Consider the following 21,895-nt stretch of genomic DNA (forward strand, 5'->3'; position numbering starts at 1 on the left):
TAGAGAGACCAAGACAGCTAGAGTTGAGCCTACAAAAGTCATTTCCCCCCTCTCTTAAGTTGCGCAGTAGTAGAAGTGTCCGTGTCAGCACAGCCCTTTCACCATAGCTAACACCACTGGCATTCCACCACTGCAAGACAAATGTCATGAGATACTCCAATACAAACATGCTTTCCTGGCTCAGAAATCAGACACAATGAAGATTTTGCATTTGGAACTTGGTTAATAATTCTTGAATGGAATACAGTCCAACTCAATCTCCCATAGCTGTACTTACTCTGCAGGAGTAAATACAAGCTTAGTTTTGCTGCCAATGTTGGCAGATGTAACTAAATAAATTCACAGGGAAAGTCTATTTGACCATTTCTTCACATTAATTTTTTTGAACTAAAACTATACCTCATTTTCCATAAAAGGTATTTATAGATATAAAAGCCTGAAAACTCCTGTCTGCCTACTCAACGTAACTAGTATATTTAACAAACTAGAAAAGGGGTTCAGTCACCAAGAAATACTCCAAGTATTCTGTACGTGTCAACATCTACCATTTACTCTTCAACCTTGTTTTAATGCTGACATTCATGAGGCAAAATTCATCCACGGGGATTTCTATAAAGGCCAACATCTGCATCAGGGGAAGCAATGTTCCATTTTGATTTAAATATCACCACCAAACAATTATTTCCCCAACTTCAGAAAAAAACCTAACTCACAAAGTTTCAACACTCAAGAGACTTCTCTTTCCTCTGTTCCTAACCAAATTCAAAAGAAACCATAAAAGTCAACTAAGATCTCCTTCTGAAGGGTGCCTACAAATATCCACTTACTGAGCTCCTCCTGGGTCTTATTACAGATCTCACAAAACCAACAGAAAAACCTTCTGTTAATGAATGCTGCTATAAAGAACATTCCCATATGTCAACAATCGTGCTACAAATTTCCCATTCTTGTTATAAGCAAAGTTTTAGTGTAAAGTCTGGACTAAATTACTTACATTTAAGTCATTAGAAAATATAACATACCGTTGTTACTTTTCATCCTGATTTACAGAAGAAAACGTAACCAAGGCCTTCTCATCCAGAAGATTTAAGGTTTTGCTAAGCCAGGAGGGACTTTCAGTAGCCCAAGAGACATAGCTTTCTCTTATCACTTAAATGAGGACTTCACCCAGCTATTAGGCAGAATAAGCTTCCTTCTTACAAGTACCATTTTAGAGAGGGTGGGAGAAAGAGTTGTTAGAGATCAAAAAAGTTGTTTTAATGAGACTGTTTGCAGAAACTTCATGGACCATTCAGCTTTCCAATCAACATCCTAAATTAAAAGTGTGCCACGTTAAATCTGAAATACCTATAAAGCAAGCCCTGATGAAATACAGACTGCCTTCCATCCACCTCCTCCATATGGCTCAAGCAAAGTCAACTTTTAATTTCATAACACAAAATATTTAATTTATGCTTTTCTTCATATGTCAATTTAACCTCCGGCACATAGCTTTGAAACCATGTAAGGATGTCTAACACTTTCCATATGGCAACTGAATTGTGGCTTTTAATTGCACCAACTGGTATCATTCAAGGATAATTCCCTTGGAATCCAGCTTTCTGCTACAGTATTGGCCAATTCACTAATCTCATCACCATGGCACTAATACGTTCAGAGACTCTTTGATTGTTAATATTCATATTATAATTTTCCCAAACCAAAGCTGTCAAGATAGACTATGTGCACTACTAATTAAATTATCTGGTTTTGTTGGCACCAAATTTCAACACAGAATAAGATTTTTCCTCTTTTTCTTCTAATATCAAGTTTGGAAATTTTATTTTAAACACCATACACATAATATTTTATATATCAAAATATTTTTTCAGTCACATGAATACACAACACTGCCGGTCTTTTGTTTCTTTCAATCCTCCAGGTCAACACAAATAGTTATCCCTATAATAGTAACATTAACGTACTTTAAAGCAATTCAGCTTAAAAGACCACTTCAAGCCATCACACAAGATAGCACCCAAGAAAATTTTTAATTGATCTTGTTACTCTGTCAGCAAGAAGAGAGTCCTTCAAATGTCATTCTACCCATGAAATGACCCCAAAGTAGTGCTACAATTAAATCTTCCACTCCAATAGCCTTTAAGGCATCACATACACAGGCCACTAAAGAAGCCTCTTTATGATTTTCACTTTGGATGAATACCCTATCCAGCTGTGTCTCTCATAAGGCTATGTATTTTTACATACACAGACACATGCTATTTAGCAGTGGGGAATTGGGAAGGGCTTTTTTTTTTTTTTTTTTTTTAAATTCATGAAAGACCATGCAAGAGGAGCAGTGAAGTTGACACTGGCGTAGTCCCCTCTCAACCATGCAAGGAATGCCCATTAATGTCACTGGCAGTTACAGGCACAGAACAAATGGAGAACAAACCCCACATCAGAAGCAGCAATGTGCCTCAGTGTGTCTTACTGTATTAATCCCAGACCAGATACTCAACTCTAATATCAATTAGGTTAGAACATGAGGATCACTAGCACTAGCCCTTCCAGTTGAAGTTGTAAACTAAAGTCTTCCCTATTTTACCCTAAATGATTACTTCCAACTTGGCTCAATATCAGCTGGTTTGAAATTTAATTAAAAATTAGATTCTTTCCAGTTCCAAACACTGATCTCAATGAGACGCACAACCAAGAAACTAGCAAAATTTCTTATGTCTTTGAAGATAAAAGTAAATTGAACTAAGCAATGCCATATTTAATATTCCCCCTTCAGCACAGAACTACTTCTCAGTTAAATAAATAAATACATGTATATTTGCAAACAATGTTGATCTCTAGAAATGGTTTCCAAAAGTAAACATGCTGAATAAATTTCAACTTCAGAACTATACAGAATAATCCACAGTGTCAGGAAACCTCTCCTATTCTCAGGGTACAAGTTAACTCATTCATAAAGCAGCAGCAGAAGTGTATTCACTTGCTCTAACAGATTTACAACCCCAGTGGTTTCAATTAGCTTTGAAAATAGAATATGACTCCGGACCTCATACTTTTCATAGATGCAACAGAATTCCTTTTTTCTTTAATTCTACATGATGGAGAAGGGGAAGGGTGCGGTCCAGCCCTCAGCCTCCTCAGTAATTAAAACATTTAGAGCAGAGCAGCCCCTGCTGGGCGGGTGGCAATGGTTTAATGAGATCAGAGCTCTTAGCCCAGAACAGAAAGCTGTTTACACACCAGAAGTGCGTATTTCAAAAACACTCCCCTTCCCTTGCTTGATGCCTTCACCCAATGATTTACTACCACGAGATTCTCCTCAGATGACTGATGCATCTGGCAATAGCTAGACACTGATCCATTTTCTCCCAGTTAATTGGGGTGGGGGAAAATGCATCAACTGAGAGAAGTTTGCTTCAATCAAGAAATCTCAACACTTCAGTTTAAGAAGATAATAGGGATGCTGTATGATGGAACCCTGCCAGTGTCACACGCTCCTTGACTGACCTGACAGAGAGACTTGCCCTACACAGCTGTTAATGGGAGTCATCTATGTAAATTTAGTCAGTCTAGAGAGGAACACAAATTAAATTTTATTGCTTTCCTACGTTTGTCTTTAATCTTCTTGGAAAAGGCTACATTAATGCCCCTGTACTCCAGTGTCATCTCCTCTGGATAACTAATTTAAGCGAAACAATTCAGTGTCTCTTGAGAGAAACAGCCTGTCAGCTCCAACCAGAATTTTTTGGTTATACAGAGCAATATATGTCAAATTTCACTATCACATTCAACTTCCAATCCAAATGATCAAAATCCTCTAAGTTTCAGACAACTGAAGCAACCGAGTGTTTTCTCCTCCCATCAAAAGTACTTTGACACCACCCCGAATTTCACCAAATAAGTGAAACATACTGATGAAAGCACCATCAACAAAAGTGTGGTTAAGGATTAGGATTAAGAGGAAAATTATTTCTATTTTTTTAGTTTGTTTGTTTAAACTTGATGTTTCTCTGGATGCAAATATTTTCATCAATGTCTGATTTAATTCTTTCTGCTGTGAATCACAAAATGAACAATTAAGACCTATTTCAGAAAAAAAAATAATATGAGAAACCAAATTTCCCCATTGTGACAATAGAACTGTACCATTTCACAATGCCTTGTAAGCTAATTGAACATTTTAAGAAGAGTTTTGAAGCAGTAAAAAGAGTCCTTGGTTGGTTGTTGGGGGAACACACAACTGTCCCACACAATCCCATGTCATTGACCATTAAGAGAAGTGACTAGCCTTTCTACATCTTGAGGTGAATGAAGAACCAAGAGGTTAGGCTACAATCCACTTTGAACCTTGGTATAATTATATAAGAGATGAAAGAGATCTTAGAAGAGAAACAGTTGTGTAGTCTCATTTATGGAGTCAAGAGCTGTGACTCCATAATCCTTGTCAAAGACTGTACATATGGCACATCTGTTTCCAATGTAGGATTAGAAATGCATCCTTCCATATTACCAAAAGTTCATATTTTAAATGAACTTTAATGTAGCTGTCATAGTGTTCCTGTGATAGGATGACAATTCAACTAAATCAATTAGCAGGCCATATACGTGTGCAGATGCAACCAAATATATTAAGCAATAAATTGCCCATATTTGCAAGCCTTCTGAAACAGTTCTATCAGGATGATAGTAAAAAGCCTTATGGGCACAGAACTTTTAAACATACTTGAACCTATTTGTAGTTTTATAACGTAGTAAAAAGCATCAGTTAATTTTTAGTTAGTGGCTTGCTAATTGCTGACCTATCATGAGGACACCTTGATTAACGTGAGAAATACTCTGTTCTACATTCCAGTTGAGCAGACCTCGTGGAACTGAAGCTTTGTGAATAGCAAAGTACTCTTGATAACAGTTCTGTTTGTTTTGAAAAGTATTTTCTTCCACAAACTATGTTCTGCGGACATAGTTTGCAGAAGAAAATACATCTCATAAAGCTGAAGTCAGTGATTTTGACCTTTAATTCCAGTATTTTAAACGCACATTTAGTTTGGTGAGTTGAACTTTCTTTCCTGGAAAATATATACACAAACAGTAGAACATGCATCTGAAAAGCTTAACTTACAAAAATGGATATAATGAAAGCTAATTAAATGCACATTTTTACTCTTTGCATCTGTACCATACACATACAGATACCATTATTAATGTGAACACCTGTCCTTTGACACATTGTCTCCAAGTAAAATACAATAATATCACTAAAACCAAAGATACCTGTAGGATAAACACGTAGCAAAGTGATTATGCTCATCATTTACCAACATTTACATCAATATCCTAACCCCTTCACCTTACTTTAAGTGACTCACAAATAATTTAACCTCCTTTACATAGAGTAATCATGGAACCTAAAAAGAGTCGCCATTTTTCCATTCTACACATCTTCCACGCAAATCAAGACCCCACCTAAAGTGAAGTATGTCTCATCTCTTCTCCGCTTTACAAGTTAATTTTTCCTTTTTCCCAAAAGGCAAGGAATTCAGGCTTCTGACAATAAAGCTGGTGGCTAACAAAGCAAAGAACCTGGTGGAGGTTTGGTGACCCGGCTCTGTTTGTGCTCTCAGAGACACGTTCCTTGATGAGAAGCACAGATTCCAATCTCCCCATCTCTCAGGTTACTTTTCCACTGATGCAGCTTTCAGTGCTTGATCATGAAAGCCCATGAATGTCAAGGGGAGTCTTTCAGTAAAGACCAATAAGCTCTGGATCATACCCTAAAACACATTGAACTTATCTGAGAATAACCGCCTTTGTTTATCTCTCACCATGCCATTTTGCTTAAACACACAACATTTAACAGAAAAACAACAATAACTCAGCTTAAACATTTCTTCCAGCCCAGCTTTACGTGGGAAAAGTGGAGGAAAGAGGAAGGGTGGAAAATGACCAGTGTGTGGTAACAGCCAGAACAAGTGACATGTGCGGTAACTCTTATGGAGAAAGTCAGCCCCACATTAACAGCAAAGAGCAAATAAATAACAACATGCTCTTTGGGGACTTCTCCTTTCCTGAATTCCTCTGCCAAAATGTCAGAGACAAACTTGTGCACCAATCAGGGTTCACAAGCCTGCGCACACTGGCAGGGTGCTGGGCTCTTTCCAGCGGTTCTCCGTACGTTCCTGTTTGCGAAAGGTTTTGTTCTAATCGTGCTGCCCAGACACTGGAGGACAGGTCCTCCCTCACTCTGCCGGCTTTTGTACCAGCACCAAGTTTGCTCTGCAGCTCCCAACTTCACCAAAGGACAGATGGAAACCACCCACGGGCAGCCCCTTGGAGCAGCATTAGGGTAAAGAAAACCCTTCCTTTGCACAACTGGCCCTGGGGAGGGAGGGAGAGAGGGATGGAGAAAGAGCTTTTGGTTTCCCCTGTTTCAGAAAGAAGAAAGGAGGGGGCGCAGCTAGGGAGCTGACATACCCTGCCGCTGGAGAGCCTGCAAACAGCCCGGTGCTGGCAGCCTTGGAGTCCCGAGCTGCTGCCTCCGCTGCTGCTGCCGCTGCCCCCGGAGTATTTCTGCTTCACCATCCAGTCCTCCAGCCCTTTGCGAGCCAGAGAGGCGTTCACCGCAAAACTATCACCTAGAAAAGAGGAGACAATGCCGCCACTGAGCCGCCCGCACAACCCGCCCGGCCCCCGGCCAGCCCCGTGGCCAGCGGGGACCGGAGCGGGACCGGAGCAGGGGAAAGTTGAGGGGAGAGGGCAGGGGGCCGGGGGCAGCCGCTCGGCCCGGGGGATTCAAAGGCGTTCAAAGTTACTGGCTGGAAGGAGCCATCCCTACCTTCCGGACTTTCTCTGGGTTTACAAACGGCAGCTAGGCAGATCCAGAGGAAAGTGTGTGGGGGAAATAATAAAGGAAGATCGTTAGACACCAGTATAAAATCACAGCAACAACACACAAGTAAAATCCGAATAAGGGGAAAGGGCTGAGGAAGTAGCAAGTGAAAGGAACTAACCATGTTTCGAGTGAAGTTTCCCCATTTCTCTGCATTGATCTGCAATTACGATTCATTTGACTGCTTTCAGTAGGGTCAGGTTCTGTTGTTGTTGTTATTTTTGTAGATGTATAAAATCCCAGCGTGCTTAAAAATCCATGCGCTCCACTTCTCCCTGCTAAAGCAAGAGCGAATCTCAGCTCCCCTCCTGCAGCCCGGTCCGGCGTCCCCTCTCCGCTCCGCTCTTCCTCCTCTCTCCTCTCTTTCCCAAAGACAGAGGCGGTTACAAAAGACCTTACTTCACCCACCGGGGAACATGATTGACACCTCATTGAGATTAGACCACTTGCAGGCAGCCTCCGCCTTCCCATTGGGCCGCGGCGGCACATGAAAGGGGCGAGCGAGCCTTTTGGAGGCTCCAAAAAAAAAAAAAAAAAAAAAAAAAGGAAAGAAAGAAAAAAAAAAAAAAAAAGGGAGCAGCAAGAGCAGCAGCAGCCGGGGCTCGTTTCACTTGCAGCCAGGCACGGGGCGCTCCGCTCCCCGCGCAGCCCCGCGCAGCGCCCCGGCTCCGGGCCCCCGGGGTGCGAAGGGCTCCGGCCGCCGGCCGGCACCCCCCGCGCTCGGGTGCGCTCCCGAAGCCTTCGCGACCCTGCTTAGCAACATCTCGGTTCCGAAGAAAGCCAGCGTGTCTGCAAGAACGGGGCTTCTACTGACTTGGTCCTGCGTGCTGCCTTCCACCGGCGTCTTTGGTCACGGAAGGGATCCTACCCAGTCACTGATAATGCCAAACACAGGTTTTAGGGGCTGATCTGGAACCCCTTCTCAGTGGCTCAAAATGCTTGCAACATGAGGACAAAAGACTAGGGTTTTTTTTTTTTTTTTTTTTTTTTTTTCTTTTTTCAGTCAAGTAAATGAGACTGAAAAAGAGTCTCCTCTTCTGCTCCAGTTTATGAATGATGTATTTCTTACATATAGAATAAACTAAAAGGAAACTCGCTGTTTTATAAAGAGAATTCTCACAGTCATTAAAAATTTGTTTCCTTCCTCTGGCTGGTCATTATTTTTCTCTTTATGAAAATCACATCTCTCTTGAGATCCTTGTAGTTGAACTAGGAGAGATAAAAGGGAACAAGGAGAGTGTGTAGTAGATTCAGAAGGAGAAAAAAATGCAGGCTTCTGAGAATTCTACTCAAGAAACTACTAGTCCAACTGTGTAGGGATTGACCCAGATGGGCCTGGTCCAAAAACTTCAAGGCCACATCTGTGCTTTCAAACCCATACGTTTCAAGCACAGGGAAGAAGGAGTTAGACTTGGGAGCTCATCTGAAATAAAGATTCAAAGCATATGTAGTAACACTTCTGCAGGGAATTGGAACGGGGAGAGGAGGGTCAGGCTTGGAGCGCATTTTTAGAAGAAATTCCAATGCACATGGATGTGGTGAAGGTCTGGTATGAAATGACTGCACAGCGCAGCCAGTGGAAAGCCATTAAATGAACCATTCAATGCCAAATTGTTCTTTGGATGGCTGCAAAGTCATTTCTCACATTATTTCAACTATTTATCTGTCTAGCAAAGAAAACACTTGTGTTGTGAAATGCAGCCATTGCAACAACATCAATTGCTTGTCAAATAGCTAATAACATGCATATTTTTGAATCTCTTTCTTTTTTATGTATTTTAATAATTTATTTGGCCCATTTTTTATGTTGTGTATTTAAAGTGACATATTTGTTCCTTTGAAGATTTTGGGGAGGAGAAAGAGGAAAAGAGATTTAGATGAAGCAGACTCCTTGGGGCATAAGCCTCACCTAGACTATGAAAACTTGGAAAAACTCTCTGATGGATATTAAAAGACATTTGAAATTGTAATATCCATTTTTAAATTGTAATACCCTTAGCTTAGAGTTTTAAATACCTTTTTTTTTTTTTTTTTACTTCATCAGCAGATGTCTTATTTGCAATATCATTTATCTTCAGTGTTTACAAGAAACAGAGGACACCTTTGTGGAAGTGCCCCCCAAACAGTAAGGATTTATTAATGTCTTTTGTGAAATGGTGCCCCCATCACCCAGCTGTTGGAAACGCATGTTGGCCTTAGAAATGTCACGAGTTCAGGTCTGAACCAGCAACTGGGGGAAGAAGCTGTCGCTTTCACAAAGGAGCACAGAGGTCCGCTTGTGTCACCATCGTGGAGACTAAGGGACTTGCGTTTATAACAGTCACTATTGTGCCATCTTGCTTTCATATATGCAACATTTGTTAGAGTTTAAAGCAAGCCCTTTTCAATTACAACCAATAATGTATCCTGAAAAAATGATGTTTTCAAGGAAGAGCAAATCTGACCCAAAAATCCCAAATTTCGGTAGCAGTCCAGGCATCCAGTGTGTCGGTGCTTGGGCACAGGCATAACACAGACAAAGACATTACACTGAGTAGAAATCACAACTGTGGCTAGTGTTCCTCCCCATGGGAAAGTTTCAGGTACACTTAAAGGGCCAAATCTTGAGATTCTGAGCATGTTTTTGCTCAGACAAATGCCAGTTGATTTCAGGAGGCGTTAGCATGGTATAACAACTAAAAAGAGACCTCAGGATTTGGCTCAGTAGAATTATAATGATCCTCAAAACTACAGGGACTTCGAGGCACACAAAGCCTTTTGTTTTTCCTTCCATGGAGCCAGAAGTGTGTTAAGTAGTGACGTCTAGTAAAATATCAGAGTCAAGTACACCATTCATAAAACTGTACTGATGATTAAAGGGTCTCTAATTCAACCCAGTGACCCCAGTGGAATTTTTAAAGTTTGAAAGCCATGATGTAGAGTATTATTCATTGCCCTTTCATTATTGCTGACTATGCTCTACTTTTTCAGAGGATGGAAAACCTTTTTGAACCTTGTTATAATACAATCTAGTTGATGATAGGAAACAAATGTATCTTACCAAGAAACAAGTGAATAAGAGCACTCTGGGAATTAATTTTCAATATCAAATGTGTAGTGAAGTTAACGACAATACTTGCAATAGCACGGGTTTTATCATTTGTTAGATTAAAAGGAGCTCTCTGTACCACTGAAATTTGGTTTGTTGTCCCAACAAAGAATGGGGACTCATCTAGAGTACTCATCTACACAGTGATATCAGACAAAACCACATGTCTAGTTGGATTCTATATTTGTGTATTAGCTACGAAACAGAGGGCAAAAATAAACAGTGACCTAACATATGGTAATTAAAGTAAGCCAGCATTGAAAATGTTCAGATTGAACATGCACCTAAAGACGACTAAACATGGTATAAGGCTACATGAAAGCAAGCATCCTAACAAGAGTTGTTCAGAGGCCGGGGTAGAAATACTACACTATGCACTAACCACGTACCTGGCCTTAGACTGGTAAATTCAGTCAGAGATCACACAGGACTCTCACACCAACAGCCTCAAGTGGGGCTCTGCATGGTGCCTGCGGAGGGAGGGCAGTGATGCACCGCCATCGTGCAGCTTCTGACAACGAGGAGCAGAGGGAGGAGGGCAAATACCCGTGGCAGATGATAGAACCACGCTGCTTTGCCTGAGTAATGGGGTAAGTAGTTGGGATAGTGCTTTCCAGTTCTTCATTTGTCTCCTTCCATTTCTTCCCCTCTCCGGCCATGTTCCCATCCAGCTGAAGCCTCCCCAGGTCTGAGGTGCGTGCTGTTCTCTTCCATCTAGAAGTGGCATGCAGGTCATGACATCCAGCAGAAATAAGGGTTGAATTATGCTTTTTAAAGTGGGAAAAAGGTATGTAATTCTCCAAAAACTTTTGCCCACCGAGGCAGTAATGTTCAAATGGTGCTGCTCCTCTTCATTACTGCATCTATGTTTATATCTTGCAGAAATATTTTAAGAAGAGGTTGCTTAGTTGTGAAAGGAACATATACAAATTTTGCTTCAAAGACATTGTTGGTGCGTTCAGTGCTATTGTCTGCAGCAATATGAAATATAACTAAGTTTGGAAGATTTGGGGGATCCAGCTGATACAGAATTTGGATCCCTGATGCTCTCAAAATAACAAAGAGAGGCATAAACCACACTCAACCTCCATTTCAACCACTCTCCAATTAATTCCCTTTTTATTTCATCAACAAAGAACTGCTCACAGCAATGATACCTCTTTAGTAATTGCTTCACTTACTAACCTGCTGATGCACTTAGGGTCACAATCCTGAACTTGCAGATACAACCAATCCTTTCAATAACATCTATGTTTAGTTTTGGTGACCATATGAGTGCTTTGTTTGCTCATTCCCAAGACACACAAATGAGAGGCCTGTCAGAAGACAGGTTCAGATCTGGGGTCTTTGTCTTTGGTACCTATGGTCTTGGCACTTCTTTCAGCATTTTGCCTAAGGCTTTTTTGCAATCTGGCATGTCAGCACCTACTAGCTTTAGCAACTTTGCAGCCTTGGCTTATTGCCTCAAAGCTTTGGCATGAGTCTGCACTGTGGCGTCCTTTCAACTCCAAACCTACTCGCTTCGCAGGTTTTCTTTCTCTCTCTCTCTTTTTTTTTTTTTTTTTTCAAGATGTCAGCAACTGCCCTGACCCTAGGGAGGAAGAAAGACTGATCAGCAAGTTCAAACAGTGTCTATGCAGCAGAAAGATGTCTATCACAAATGAGCACATTCACTACATCACCTGCCAAGGAAGGAAGGATTGTGCCAGATATCATTGCACATGCTCAGATACCATGAGAAAATTTTCCAGGCTTTCTTCAAGATTGTCTCTATGCTTCTTCTGAGAGCCTGTGGTGATGGGATGGAGAAATCCCTGGCAAACTTCATAGTCTCCAACTGTTAAAACACTATGTCTCTGTACTCCAGTGTATATAGTTTCCATCATCTTTTTTTTTTTTTTTTCTTTTTTTAATTTCAATTCTCTTCAAAGCTGAGAAAACCCACCAGTTAGTGAGAGTTGTTGGGTTTAAGGAACGATGGGTCAGGGTGCCAAGTGCTGATTCAGCTGATGAGGTGCTTCCCACAATAACCAGGAGACAGCTAGATGTCCTTTGTACCACCTCCATGAAGATGCTCCTTTCCGATACCATAACTTCCTTGCATTGTAGTCATGGAACTGAATCTTCAAATGGAAGAATCCACCATGACACTGGGATATAGGCTCATGCCATGCCCATCTTTCTTCTCGCTCTCTATTACTCTGAAAGACCACATCAGTTACTGAGTGCTGAGAGAGCTGGAAGACCTTTCTGCTAGAAATGCCCTGTTGCTATTAATCACCACCTGCTCTGACCTGCAACGTTTCTGTCAAAGGACATTGCACAGCTAATTCAATAATCCAGACTTTACCTCATCTGAAAAATGGAAGATGGAAAAACAAACAAACAAACAAATAAAAATGGATGAGATCTGAACAGAAGTGAGGCTCTTTTGTTATCAGGTCTCTTTCTAATGTTGATAAAGATGGACTGAGGCTTTACCAACAATTTGGAAACTCTTTCAGTAGATTTTAGTGGGTGTTGGATCTAGAAACCCCTTTTGCCTGGAATTTGACTTCAGAGTCACCAGAAAGAATTCAAAGATTGTATAGAATTTTTCTGTCAAGTTTCCCCAAGGAAAACACAGTTCCTTCTCAAATAAAATGGACTTGCAGTTTATGTACAAAATCTGAAACCCTGGGGGTGTCCTTAAAAAAAATAATAAAAAAATAAAAATAAAAAAGGCAATCCTTGAACTATTTTACAGTGTGATTTTTCTGAGGTATTTTTCCAGTGGATATTTTTGCTGAAATTAAATTTGCTAACAACTATAACAATATGCAGAGAAAGTGGAAAAATAACTTTAGCCAACATCATGTACAGTGTGCTGCACATAAAAAGAAAAGAAACAAAGTAAAAAGTAGTGCCATGACTCCAATAATCAGAACCTTTCCTTTAGCATCTAAGAAATGACAAGTGAGAAAGTTTTAATATAGGAGAGGATTTTTATTTACATTTCTTAACAATAAGGGTGGTTTATACTCCACCTGGTGTCTTTTCTCACATCATCTTTTATGGGCTTCTCTCAGTGACAAGTACCTTTGTACAAAGGTTTCCCCCTCCTCCCCCTTCTCTGGTTCTAACTCTCTAGCAGGCTTCAGCATACAAACACAATGGGAGCATTGAAAGGAAGACAGTGGGACACCTCCTTTGATCTTGTGTTCTAATAACTTGTGTATGTTTGTGTCCAAAAACAATGTTCCAAGGCTTTTCTCGTGAGGACTGCTGCTGCCGCCAAATGAAAAGAATACTCATCACAGGGTGGCGGAATAGTTAAACTGCATTCAGGAGAGTAAAGTACTGGCCAGTAATGTAAACAGCAGACTGTAAACTCTGCTAAATGCTTTGATGACTGAAGAGAGCCCCACTCCTGACAGCTGACAACACAGACAACATAGATCTGTTCAAAGCATGGCACGGAAGGTCACCATTAAATCATACAATTCCCTATTACTTTCCATCTCCATTCTGGAGGATACTCTGCCCATGGACAAAAGAAATATGTCTTGCATTAGAGCAAATGGCTACTGTCAGACAAGCCAGCTGAGCTCCTCTGCTCCACTGCTGCTTGCTGAGTGTTCTTGGGGATTTTTTAAACTACAAGAAGCTGGATTTTTGCTTTCATGTTTTCATCTTGTAACTTGCTGCTGCTTTTCCAAGAAAGGGGTCTGGAAAAATAAGTGGCACGAGAACAAAATATGGCCAGTCAGACCTTACACACAGACAGAGGACACTGCTTGTGTATAGCCACTTTTCTGAGAATCTGACAACCCAAAGCTACAGTGACAGAGGACTGGAGGAAGGAGAAATAGTTGCTTGATCAGAGTTCTGTTATTTACAACTGTGGCCTGGTAAAGTCTTATACGCTTCCTCATATTGTCACACATGGACACAGCTGTGAACTTTGGACAGAGAATATAAGAATCAAGATCTGCACCTATACTTTATATTTAGGTTCCATCTCTGGAACCAGCAGATTTATAACTACAGGTTTTGACAGACACCCAGGCCTGATTTTCAACACGATAGCCTTTGGAAAACTCTTTCATGAAACACGAAATATTTAGGTTTAATGTGCATTGGTTCAGCACACCACTTCTGTGATAGTTTTGCTTGTTTTTTTAAATAAGCATAAAGTTTGTTCAAGTTCTGTTGCTATATTAAGTAGGATTGGTGCTGTGTTTATAAATAGATCAGTGTAATAAGTATTAAGAGTAATAAATATCTGAAAAGGAGAAAAATGTTAGTAAAACTGTCTTTTAAGCTCTGTGTGAATTATAACAACTCCAAAGTGTTTTGGCAAACTCACTCATAGCCTTATTATGCTGGGGAAGAAGAATTTATTCTGAAAAATATGCCTGGGCCTCCACATCACCATACAAATCTGGTAACAGTAACTTGTATTTTGTCACTCTAAAATATGAAAGAACACCCCCTTCTTAACATTAAAATATAACAAAATAAACCTTCAGGTCTATTTTAAAGTTGCTTATACATTGAATCCTTGGTTACTAGTGATTTTCCATGCTGATACTTTGTTTACACGAAGGAATGGTGTTGTTGCAAATATTGCAAGGCAGCAAGTCCCAGTGCCCCACGGAGGTGAGGACAGCAGTCATTCTCCAGCTGGGTACGTGAGCTTCTGCTTTGCCCAATGCAGAGCAGACTCTAGCTGTCTGTAGCTTTTGGACATTCTGGGTGGTAAATTGCACATGATGGAAACAGAAGAGATTAATTGTCAACTACAGGTTCTCTGTAACTTTGTACAAAGGGCACAGAAAGCATGGTCTGGGCTTAGTGCTCAGCGTTGGTGCAGCAACCACAGCTGTTGACTCAGCAGTGGTCTCATGTCAGACATGGACCTACAAGGTGGAGGCGTGCAGGAGAGAGAAGTCTGTTCTCTAGACTCTTCTGTGTAAACCAATTTTTGTTTTCAAAATTCACTTAGTCTTTTCTAACAAAAAATGGAACGGTAAGACAGGCTCATACAGACAAGACACTATCTTAAATGAGCTTAAAAGAAAAAACTTCACTCTTAAAAGGAAACTTCTGAAGTCCTGACAGATGGATAGATAGGAGACGACCAAGTAAGGCCTTTGAACATTTGATTTTTACTTCTCTAATTTTTTTTGTTTACCACTAGCTGCCAGTGCTGCAGGACCTTGCATCTACCCAGCACATTGCACATTGATCTAATTCGTGTGGGGTATACTTGGCCTCTTCACTGTACCTATGCAACACTTTCTTATGGTGTTAACAACATAATCATTGCATTCAGATAGGCTGCACTGATTTGAATGAAGATAACCCATGGAGATCCACTTTGCTGCTCTGCTCCACACTCCATGTCCTTTTGCTCCACACTCCATGTCCTTTTGCATTGTGTATTATGAAATACATGACAGAAGCTACAGGAATTCTGGGATTTGCATCAAACTAACAAGCCCTCACTTCTTCTCATGGCATTCAGTAATTTTGCCATGGTGGTTTTGAACTAGTGCCAGACCACGTCTAAACAAGGCAGCCTTTCTGCCAGCATCCTGCAAGGGCAGGATGCATCGTAGTGGGCTTTCACTGTCTCTGTTCTGTCAGCAGAAGGTCAGGTAGGGGAAAGACCTCTGGCACTTTAACCACACACCCTACACACCTTCACAGCTTTGCTTGATGCCCAGGCTTGTGGGAGCTTCTTGCGATGTTGTGAGGGAATCTTTCCCTAGGGGACTCCTCCAGTGTTTTGGGGCATTTATAGGACAATGGGCTGTATCAGTGAGGTTAATACTGCCTTCATGTAATAATAGCCCAGACTCTTGTTTATGCAACCAAATTTAGATTCAAGAAAGTCTAAATAAATTCCTAGGTAGGAAAACAAGCTAGGTAGAATTCTTCTCCCTCTACAGTCAATGGAGAGAAATACACGGTTCATGTGACCTTTTTCATAACTCTATATTAAGTTGAGATGAATCATTTTCTAAAAGTACCTATTAGGACATGATTTGTCTCATCTTAATATAGACATTTAAAATAGGTCAGATGAAATGGCTATTCCCCTTCCTCAACTATTAAGGGAGAATGGGTGACTAGATGAAATGAAGATGTTACAGGCAGCTAAAGCTGGATAAGTTCCACACCCTGTATGTGGTGCAAGACTTAAGGCTCCTAAGGCTCCTATCCTTTCTGATCTTGAGGGGAGAGATCTTTTTTTTTTTTTTTTTTTTTTTTTAACTCCAAAATAATACTCATGCATACTATGCATTGCAGAATATCTAGGAGATCGAAGGGAACAAACTGCTACTAAGCTGAACAAGGTGAGCATAAACCTGAGATATCAGAGCTTTGTCATCATACAGAAGCCAGTCAATGTTTAATTTACGTATGTGTTAAGCCAACTCTTGTGTGTGCACTTGTGGCTGTTGAACGTTTTCAGGTGTATTTTCTGTTTCTCCAAGGAGCAACAATGTTGCCATGGAAAATTTTAACAGCATAAAAAAACACTATATCAAATAAAAGCTTTTCTAACTGCTCTGATCTTAGGGTCTGATATTGCTTTAGGCAGTCCTCTTATGCAGACAGGAATGGCACCATCCAGTGACTACGTCAACCATTCCCATCAATGTCCATCTGACAAAATACAAGAAAGAAGAGCTACGTTACCTCTATTCCTCTGATATTCCCAAGCAACTAGACATGGGAACACCATGTTTACATAGGCTTCAGGAAAGATTGGGCAAACTGATATAAAAGAAATTCACTGACAGTTTCTAAATGCATAGAAGCCATCTCAATCTCAAGAATTCCCTGAATAACTGTTTGTTACAGACTGAGATGATTGATTGGAAGTACCACAATATGTTAACCCTGTTCTTCTATTCTTCCCCAGGCATCTGCTTTTGGTCACTGCTAGAGACCAGTATCCTGTATAGCCATTCTTAAACTAGCTACCAAAACAAATAAAGTGGGCCTTTAGAGCTTGAGACCAATTAAAGAAGCTCAATTTATATAGTCACCATAGTGGAGAAGAAGAAAATTCCTGTATCAAGTTCAGCAAAGCCACTGAACTGGTCTGGGACTCCATATTGGTTTGAAGAGACCCCCGTGAGGTACAATTTGCTCTCTTTTGCAGCTGTACAATAAAATCCAAGTTATTAAAAGAAAACCTTGTTTCATAAGATGGTTTCCTCATATGTTTTGAGCATTTCCTACTGAGAATGGGAAGTCATTAATGAAACTGGACTTAAAATGTTACAAATAAGCATAAATCTCTGTAGAAAAAGAACGTGCTTCAGCTCTTCCTCACTGCTGGATTACTGTTGAATACCCTATGGTCCTGCACATTTTTTCTTCTGTAGCACAAACCAATGAGATAGATAATGAAATTTTTGTTTGTAAGTTGTATACTCTCTTCACTATAAACTTTCTTATTATTTAGAGATTATTTTTTAGACAGTTGCAATGTACACCCAAAATTTTGGCACCCTAGCAAATCAATAAGAAGTTCAAATATTTCATTTTTAAACCCTAGGTCAAACAGGATTAACTACCTAAAAGATAACACAGTATCATCCTTCTCATTAATGAAGATGTTAAACAGTATTTGGCTCCTGTATTGGTCTCTGGGGCTCACCACTGGGACTGGCCTCCAGCGGGACTTCATGCTGCTGTTCACAACACTTTGAGCCCAGCAGTTCCACCAGTTCTCAGTCTTCTTATCTAGCCTGTACTCAATCAGTTTGTCAGTGAGGATGTTATGTGACAAAGTGTCAAAAGTCTTACTAAAGGCAAGACAAACAATATCCCCTGCAGCATCCACCAGTCACTGTCGAAGACTACCCTGTTGGTCAGGGATGACTTCCCTCTCAGAAATCAGTGCTGACTACTCCCAATCACCTTCTGTCCCTAGTATGTTCAGAAATGTTTTCCAGGATTGTTTGCCTTATTGCTCTCCTTGTTACCAAGGTGGAGCTAACTGGCCTGTAACTTCTCAGATCCTCCTTTCTGCCTCCCTTAGAGAGAGAAGTGATGTTTGCTTTGTTCCAGTTCTCAGGAACCTCCCCCAGCAGCGATAATGTTTCAAACATAATTGAGAGTGGCCTTGCAGTGCCATCAGCCAGCTCCCCTGTGAGCGCATCCCATTGGCTCCCATGGACTTGCCTACATCCAGGTTTTTTAAATGTTACCTAACCTGATCCCCCTAAACTGAGGGTAAGTCTTCATTGCTTCAGACTTTCTCACTAGTCTCAGGAGAACACGAAAGGGTCTTTTCTGTACAATCTGGCAGGAAAGACTGATTTGCAAGGATCACAACATATCACAGCCATCCTAGCCTTCATTTTAACAATAAAAACTACACAGATAGTATCCCCAGCTTTCATTTCAAGCAAATATTTCAAGTAGGTATAAGAGCTTAAAACTACTACGGTGGTCCAAGCTTTGTTAAACTTATAGTTGGGGATCAGAGCTATACAGAAAATAAATTTTCTGCTTTTTAGGAAATTCCACAAATATTTTAAATTATTCTGAAAGATAAAAAAACTTGAAATTTTCATATTTTTTCAATGCTGTTTTTGAGTTGAAGCTGATCATTCTGACTGTTAGGCTTTTTCTATCACAAAGCACAGCTTATCTTCTTAATTCTTAAATAAAGGGGTAAAAAAAAAGCAACTTCATAATGTCAAAATGTTCCATTCCAAAAATACAAAGAAGTTCTGTTTCAAGTCTACTCCAATTTCCTGCTCCAATATTTTTAATAGATAGAAAATTGTCAAAAGCAAAACATTTATAAGGATTGCCATTTGGCAATGAAAAGCTGTTCCACCATAAATTTTCTGACCAGCTCCAATTTGAAACATGAGAGAATACAGGGATTATATTTACAAGAGGGTTTTGTGTCTTCAATGACATTACTCATCCCTTTCATCTCCTAAGGGCAAAGATGACTCAGAAAATCATGATTGAAAATGCAGGCCCCAGATATAACAAATATTATATCAATTATTTTATCACATTTAAAAGGTTTAAGGTATCATCTCAAAAAGAAATACTTTCCAATTCTGATTCATCTGTCTCTTTATTTACCTCATTAAGTTCACCTTCCCAGTGATTTCAGTGAGGAAATGAGGATTTTAGAAGTATTTCAGTCTCTCTATTCCAGCTTTAGCATAAAGAAAGAGCATCTTATTTTTGCCAGTTTCCTTTCCATGTTAAATACTCCAGTGTGCCTCTGATTATGCTATACATTTTGGCTAGCTAAAGCAGTTGGCTTTGTTTTATGTATTTTTATACTAATGATGTTCACAGTTACTTTGTTAGAATACCAGGACTTCTTCCCCACATTAGATGGAAAAGTCAATAATACTTTGTTTGCTAATACTGAGGTAACAGTCACAATGTACAGCATCCAGACTAATCTCAAACAAGAATTCTGTCCCAATCCGATACTATAAATAATAGACATAATCCTATAAAAATATAAAATACAAGAGAAAACAAAACAAAAGGAATCTTAAGTATGTCTATTCCTCCTTTGGCTTTAAAACTGTACAGTCCCTCTGAAGCCATCACATTTCATTACAGTGGAGCTTTCTGGTCCAACCTCACTTAGAGAAAAGGAGCCTGCATATCCTTGAGTTCTTTCCCTGTATTCAGCACAGATTTCAAGTCTAGGATGAGCATCTGACCTTCAAAAAAAACCCTTAAATTCAGAATATATAAAACGGGCTGCTTAGCCATTCTTCTTATTTCTAAAGGAGATTAAATGCAGTTGAAGAAACTACACTGCATTCAGAAACTGGACCCTTTGGAAGAAAGGGTGACATTTTCTCAAAAAGAAAAAGTCCACAGACTGGGACTTTTCAACTGTTTCAGTATAAAGGAGCCAAATATAAAGAGCAGGAAACCATTCTGTACTTTCAGAATAATGTGAAAAAGACAACCCAAGAGAGCTTTAATACCTGAAATGCTCTTAAATCCTAAAGAAAGACTTTTTGTAATACTATATCAAAAGGGGAAAGGGAAATAGCCCAACACAGTGCTTTCCTTTTTTCAACACGATATGGATGTGGAAAGTATGTTAATTCTTGTATTCTCAAAGGAAAACAAATAGCATAAACAGACAGACAGGAGAGGAAGAGAGCAGTATGTTTAAAATAATAGAGAAACCCACCACTCATTTAAGCTGTTAGCTCTGGGAAGGCTCAGGCTGTGTGTCCAATCACAGGACCTACAGTTTATGCCAAGACTTGTTTCAGATGCATTCTGCACCAACTCCACCGAACGCAAACACAATTAGAGCATTCAGCATCAGACGGTAGGAGATCCCCTTTGATGTTGGGATAAAATGAGGATATGCATGGTTTTGTCCAAAATGACAACCATCCCAGGTTTACTAATGGGTATCTAATAGAAAAAGAGAACTTTATGATGCTCATTAATTACCAAACTGTCATGTGCTTCTGGCAGAAAGAAAGTAATCCTCTTCTCCAGATTAGACAGCCACCACAAAGGACTTCAAAGAACTTTCAGTCCCCTCCCCTGAGAGCTGCCTTGCATAAACCTCACAGCACTAACCGTGCAAATTAAAAGAAGGGAGCAGTTGACAAACCCTTCCTGATACATGCGCAGTCTATTGCTGTTGGCAGTTCAGACACGAGCCCTTATTCTGCTGGCAGATGTGCACATTCTTTATACATAAAACGTGCTCTAAAATTCACACAAAACTTTACAAATTATTGGTAAACAATGGTTTACATTCTCACTTTCAAGCCTGGAGATATTTGTGCTGAAGATTCTTTGGTGGCAATAAAAATTCCTTTTTAAGAACATGAAAATGGAGAAGAAATATAGCTGAAAGTCTAGTTCTCAGAAATTTTCCTCAGATGTTTTTCTTAATGAGGAGCAGCTAAAGTACGCCTTTTTTTCTGGCAATTTGCCACAATGGGTACAAAGGGCTACAGAGTTCATCTAACATGAGAATGGACGTGTTAGGGAGTATGAAGCACTTACAGTGATTCTTCTAGTTTTAGATGGTCAGACATTTACGGAGTTGGGGATTTCTCTTTTAGCACAAATTCCTTCCCTTCCTCCTACATTTCTATAAATTCTTTATTTTTTATTATTTTTTTTTATTTTTATTTTTTTGCAGGGACTGAACTCTACAGACTTCAAAGTGTGCAATCCATTTCACATATTTATGATTGTCACCCAAATGCATGTATTTATGGTTGTTTTCACAAAGGTCTGAAATAGTGATAAAGTCAGAATTGTCTCTCAGGAGGAGCAGGGGGGACAGGTACCTCTGATGTCTGGATATCACGCGAATTCTAGATGACAGGATTGTGTTCTTGAACATATTTGCCTTGTGGTTTTGTATTTACCCATGTAGATTCAGATCACTTTACTGACAAGGTGGAAAACAATAAGCCCCACTATGATTTGGAATATCCTAATTCAAAGTCCTTCCAAACCAGCATTTGATTAAAGTTCTGGGTCCTGGTCTTACTGGACAACAGACCAAGTTTTTGGTAGGTGCTCCACAGATTTTAATTTTAAATAAAGGCTTTCCCCAATCCATGTGACGCATTTTTTAGTACAAAATGATTGCAAGAAGCATACTGCTCTCCAAAATAGAACTGGCTTTACATTTTCCCAGAGTAAAGAGCCCAGGGGAAGTAGCGCAGAATGACAAATGGTACTGAGTTCAGGGGAAAAATAAGTAATCACAGGCACCATCAAAATTGTTCCTTCACTCACAACACTTCAGAGATAGCACCTCTTTGGTATGTCAGGCAAACATGCTGCAAATCCTAAACTGCTTGAATGATTCCCTCCTTCCTAAGTAATGTATGTGCTGCTTGTCAGTTTGATTTTACAGTAGCAAAAAAATACCT

The 21,895-nt window shown here is 39.9% G+C and overlaps 1 protein-coding gene across 1 annotated transcript in view; it reads right to left on the bottom strand.

The window, feature by feature from the left end:
• The window catches only part of NKD1 (NKD inhibitor of WNT signaling pathway 1), a gene marked incomplete at its 3' end in the record, with an annotated part of 106,074 nt that extends 98,903 nt beyond the window's left edge, over nucleotides 1-7,171 (bottom strand). The window contains exons 1-3 of the mRNA XM_084294568.1: nucleotides 7,008-7,171; nucleotides 6,833-6,865; nucleotides 6,472-6,632 (exon numbers count right to left, since the gene is read on the bottom strand). Of these exons, the coding sequence (XP_084150694.1) occupies nucleotides 6,472-6,632; nucleotides 6,833-6,865; nucleotides 7,008-7,032 (219 nt within the window). The 5' untranslated portion in view covers nucleotides 7,033-7,171. The remainder of the gene's footprint in view (nucleotides 1-6,471; nucleotides 6,633-6,832; nucleotides 6,866-7,007) is intronic.
• Nucleotides 7,172-21,895: the final 14,724 nt, after the last annotated feature.

The sequence above is a fragment of the Netta rufina genome (genome assembly GCF_964035555.1).
Source record: "Netta rufina genome assembly, chromosome: 13".
NCBI lineage: Eukaryota > Metazoa > Chordata > Aves > Anseriformes > Anatidae > Netta > Netta rufina.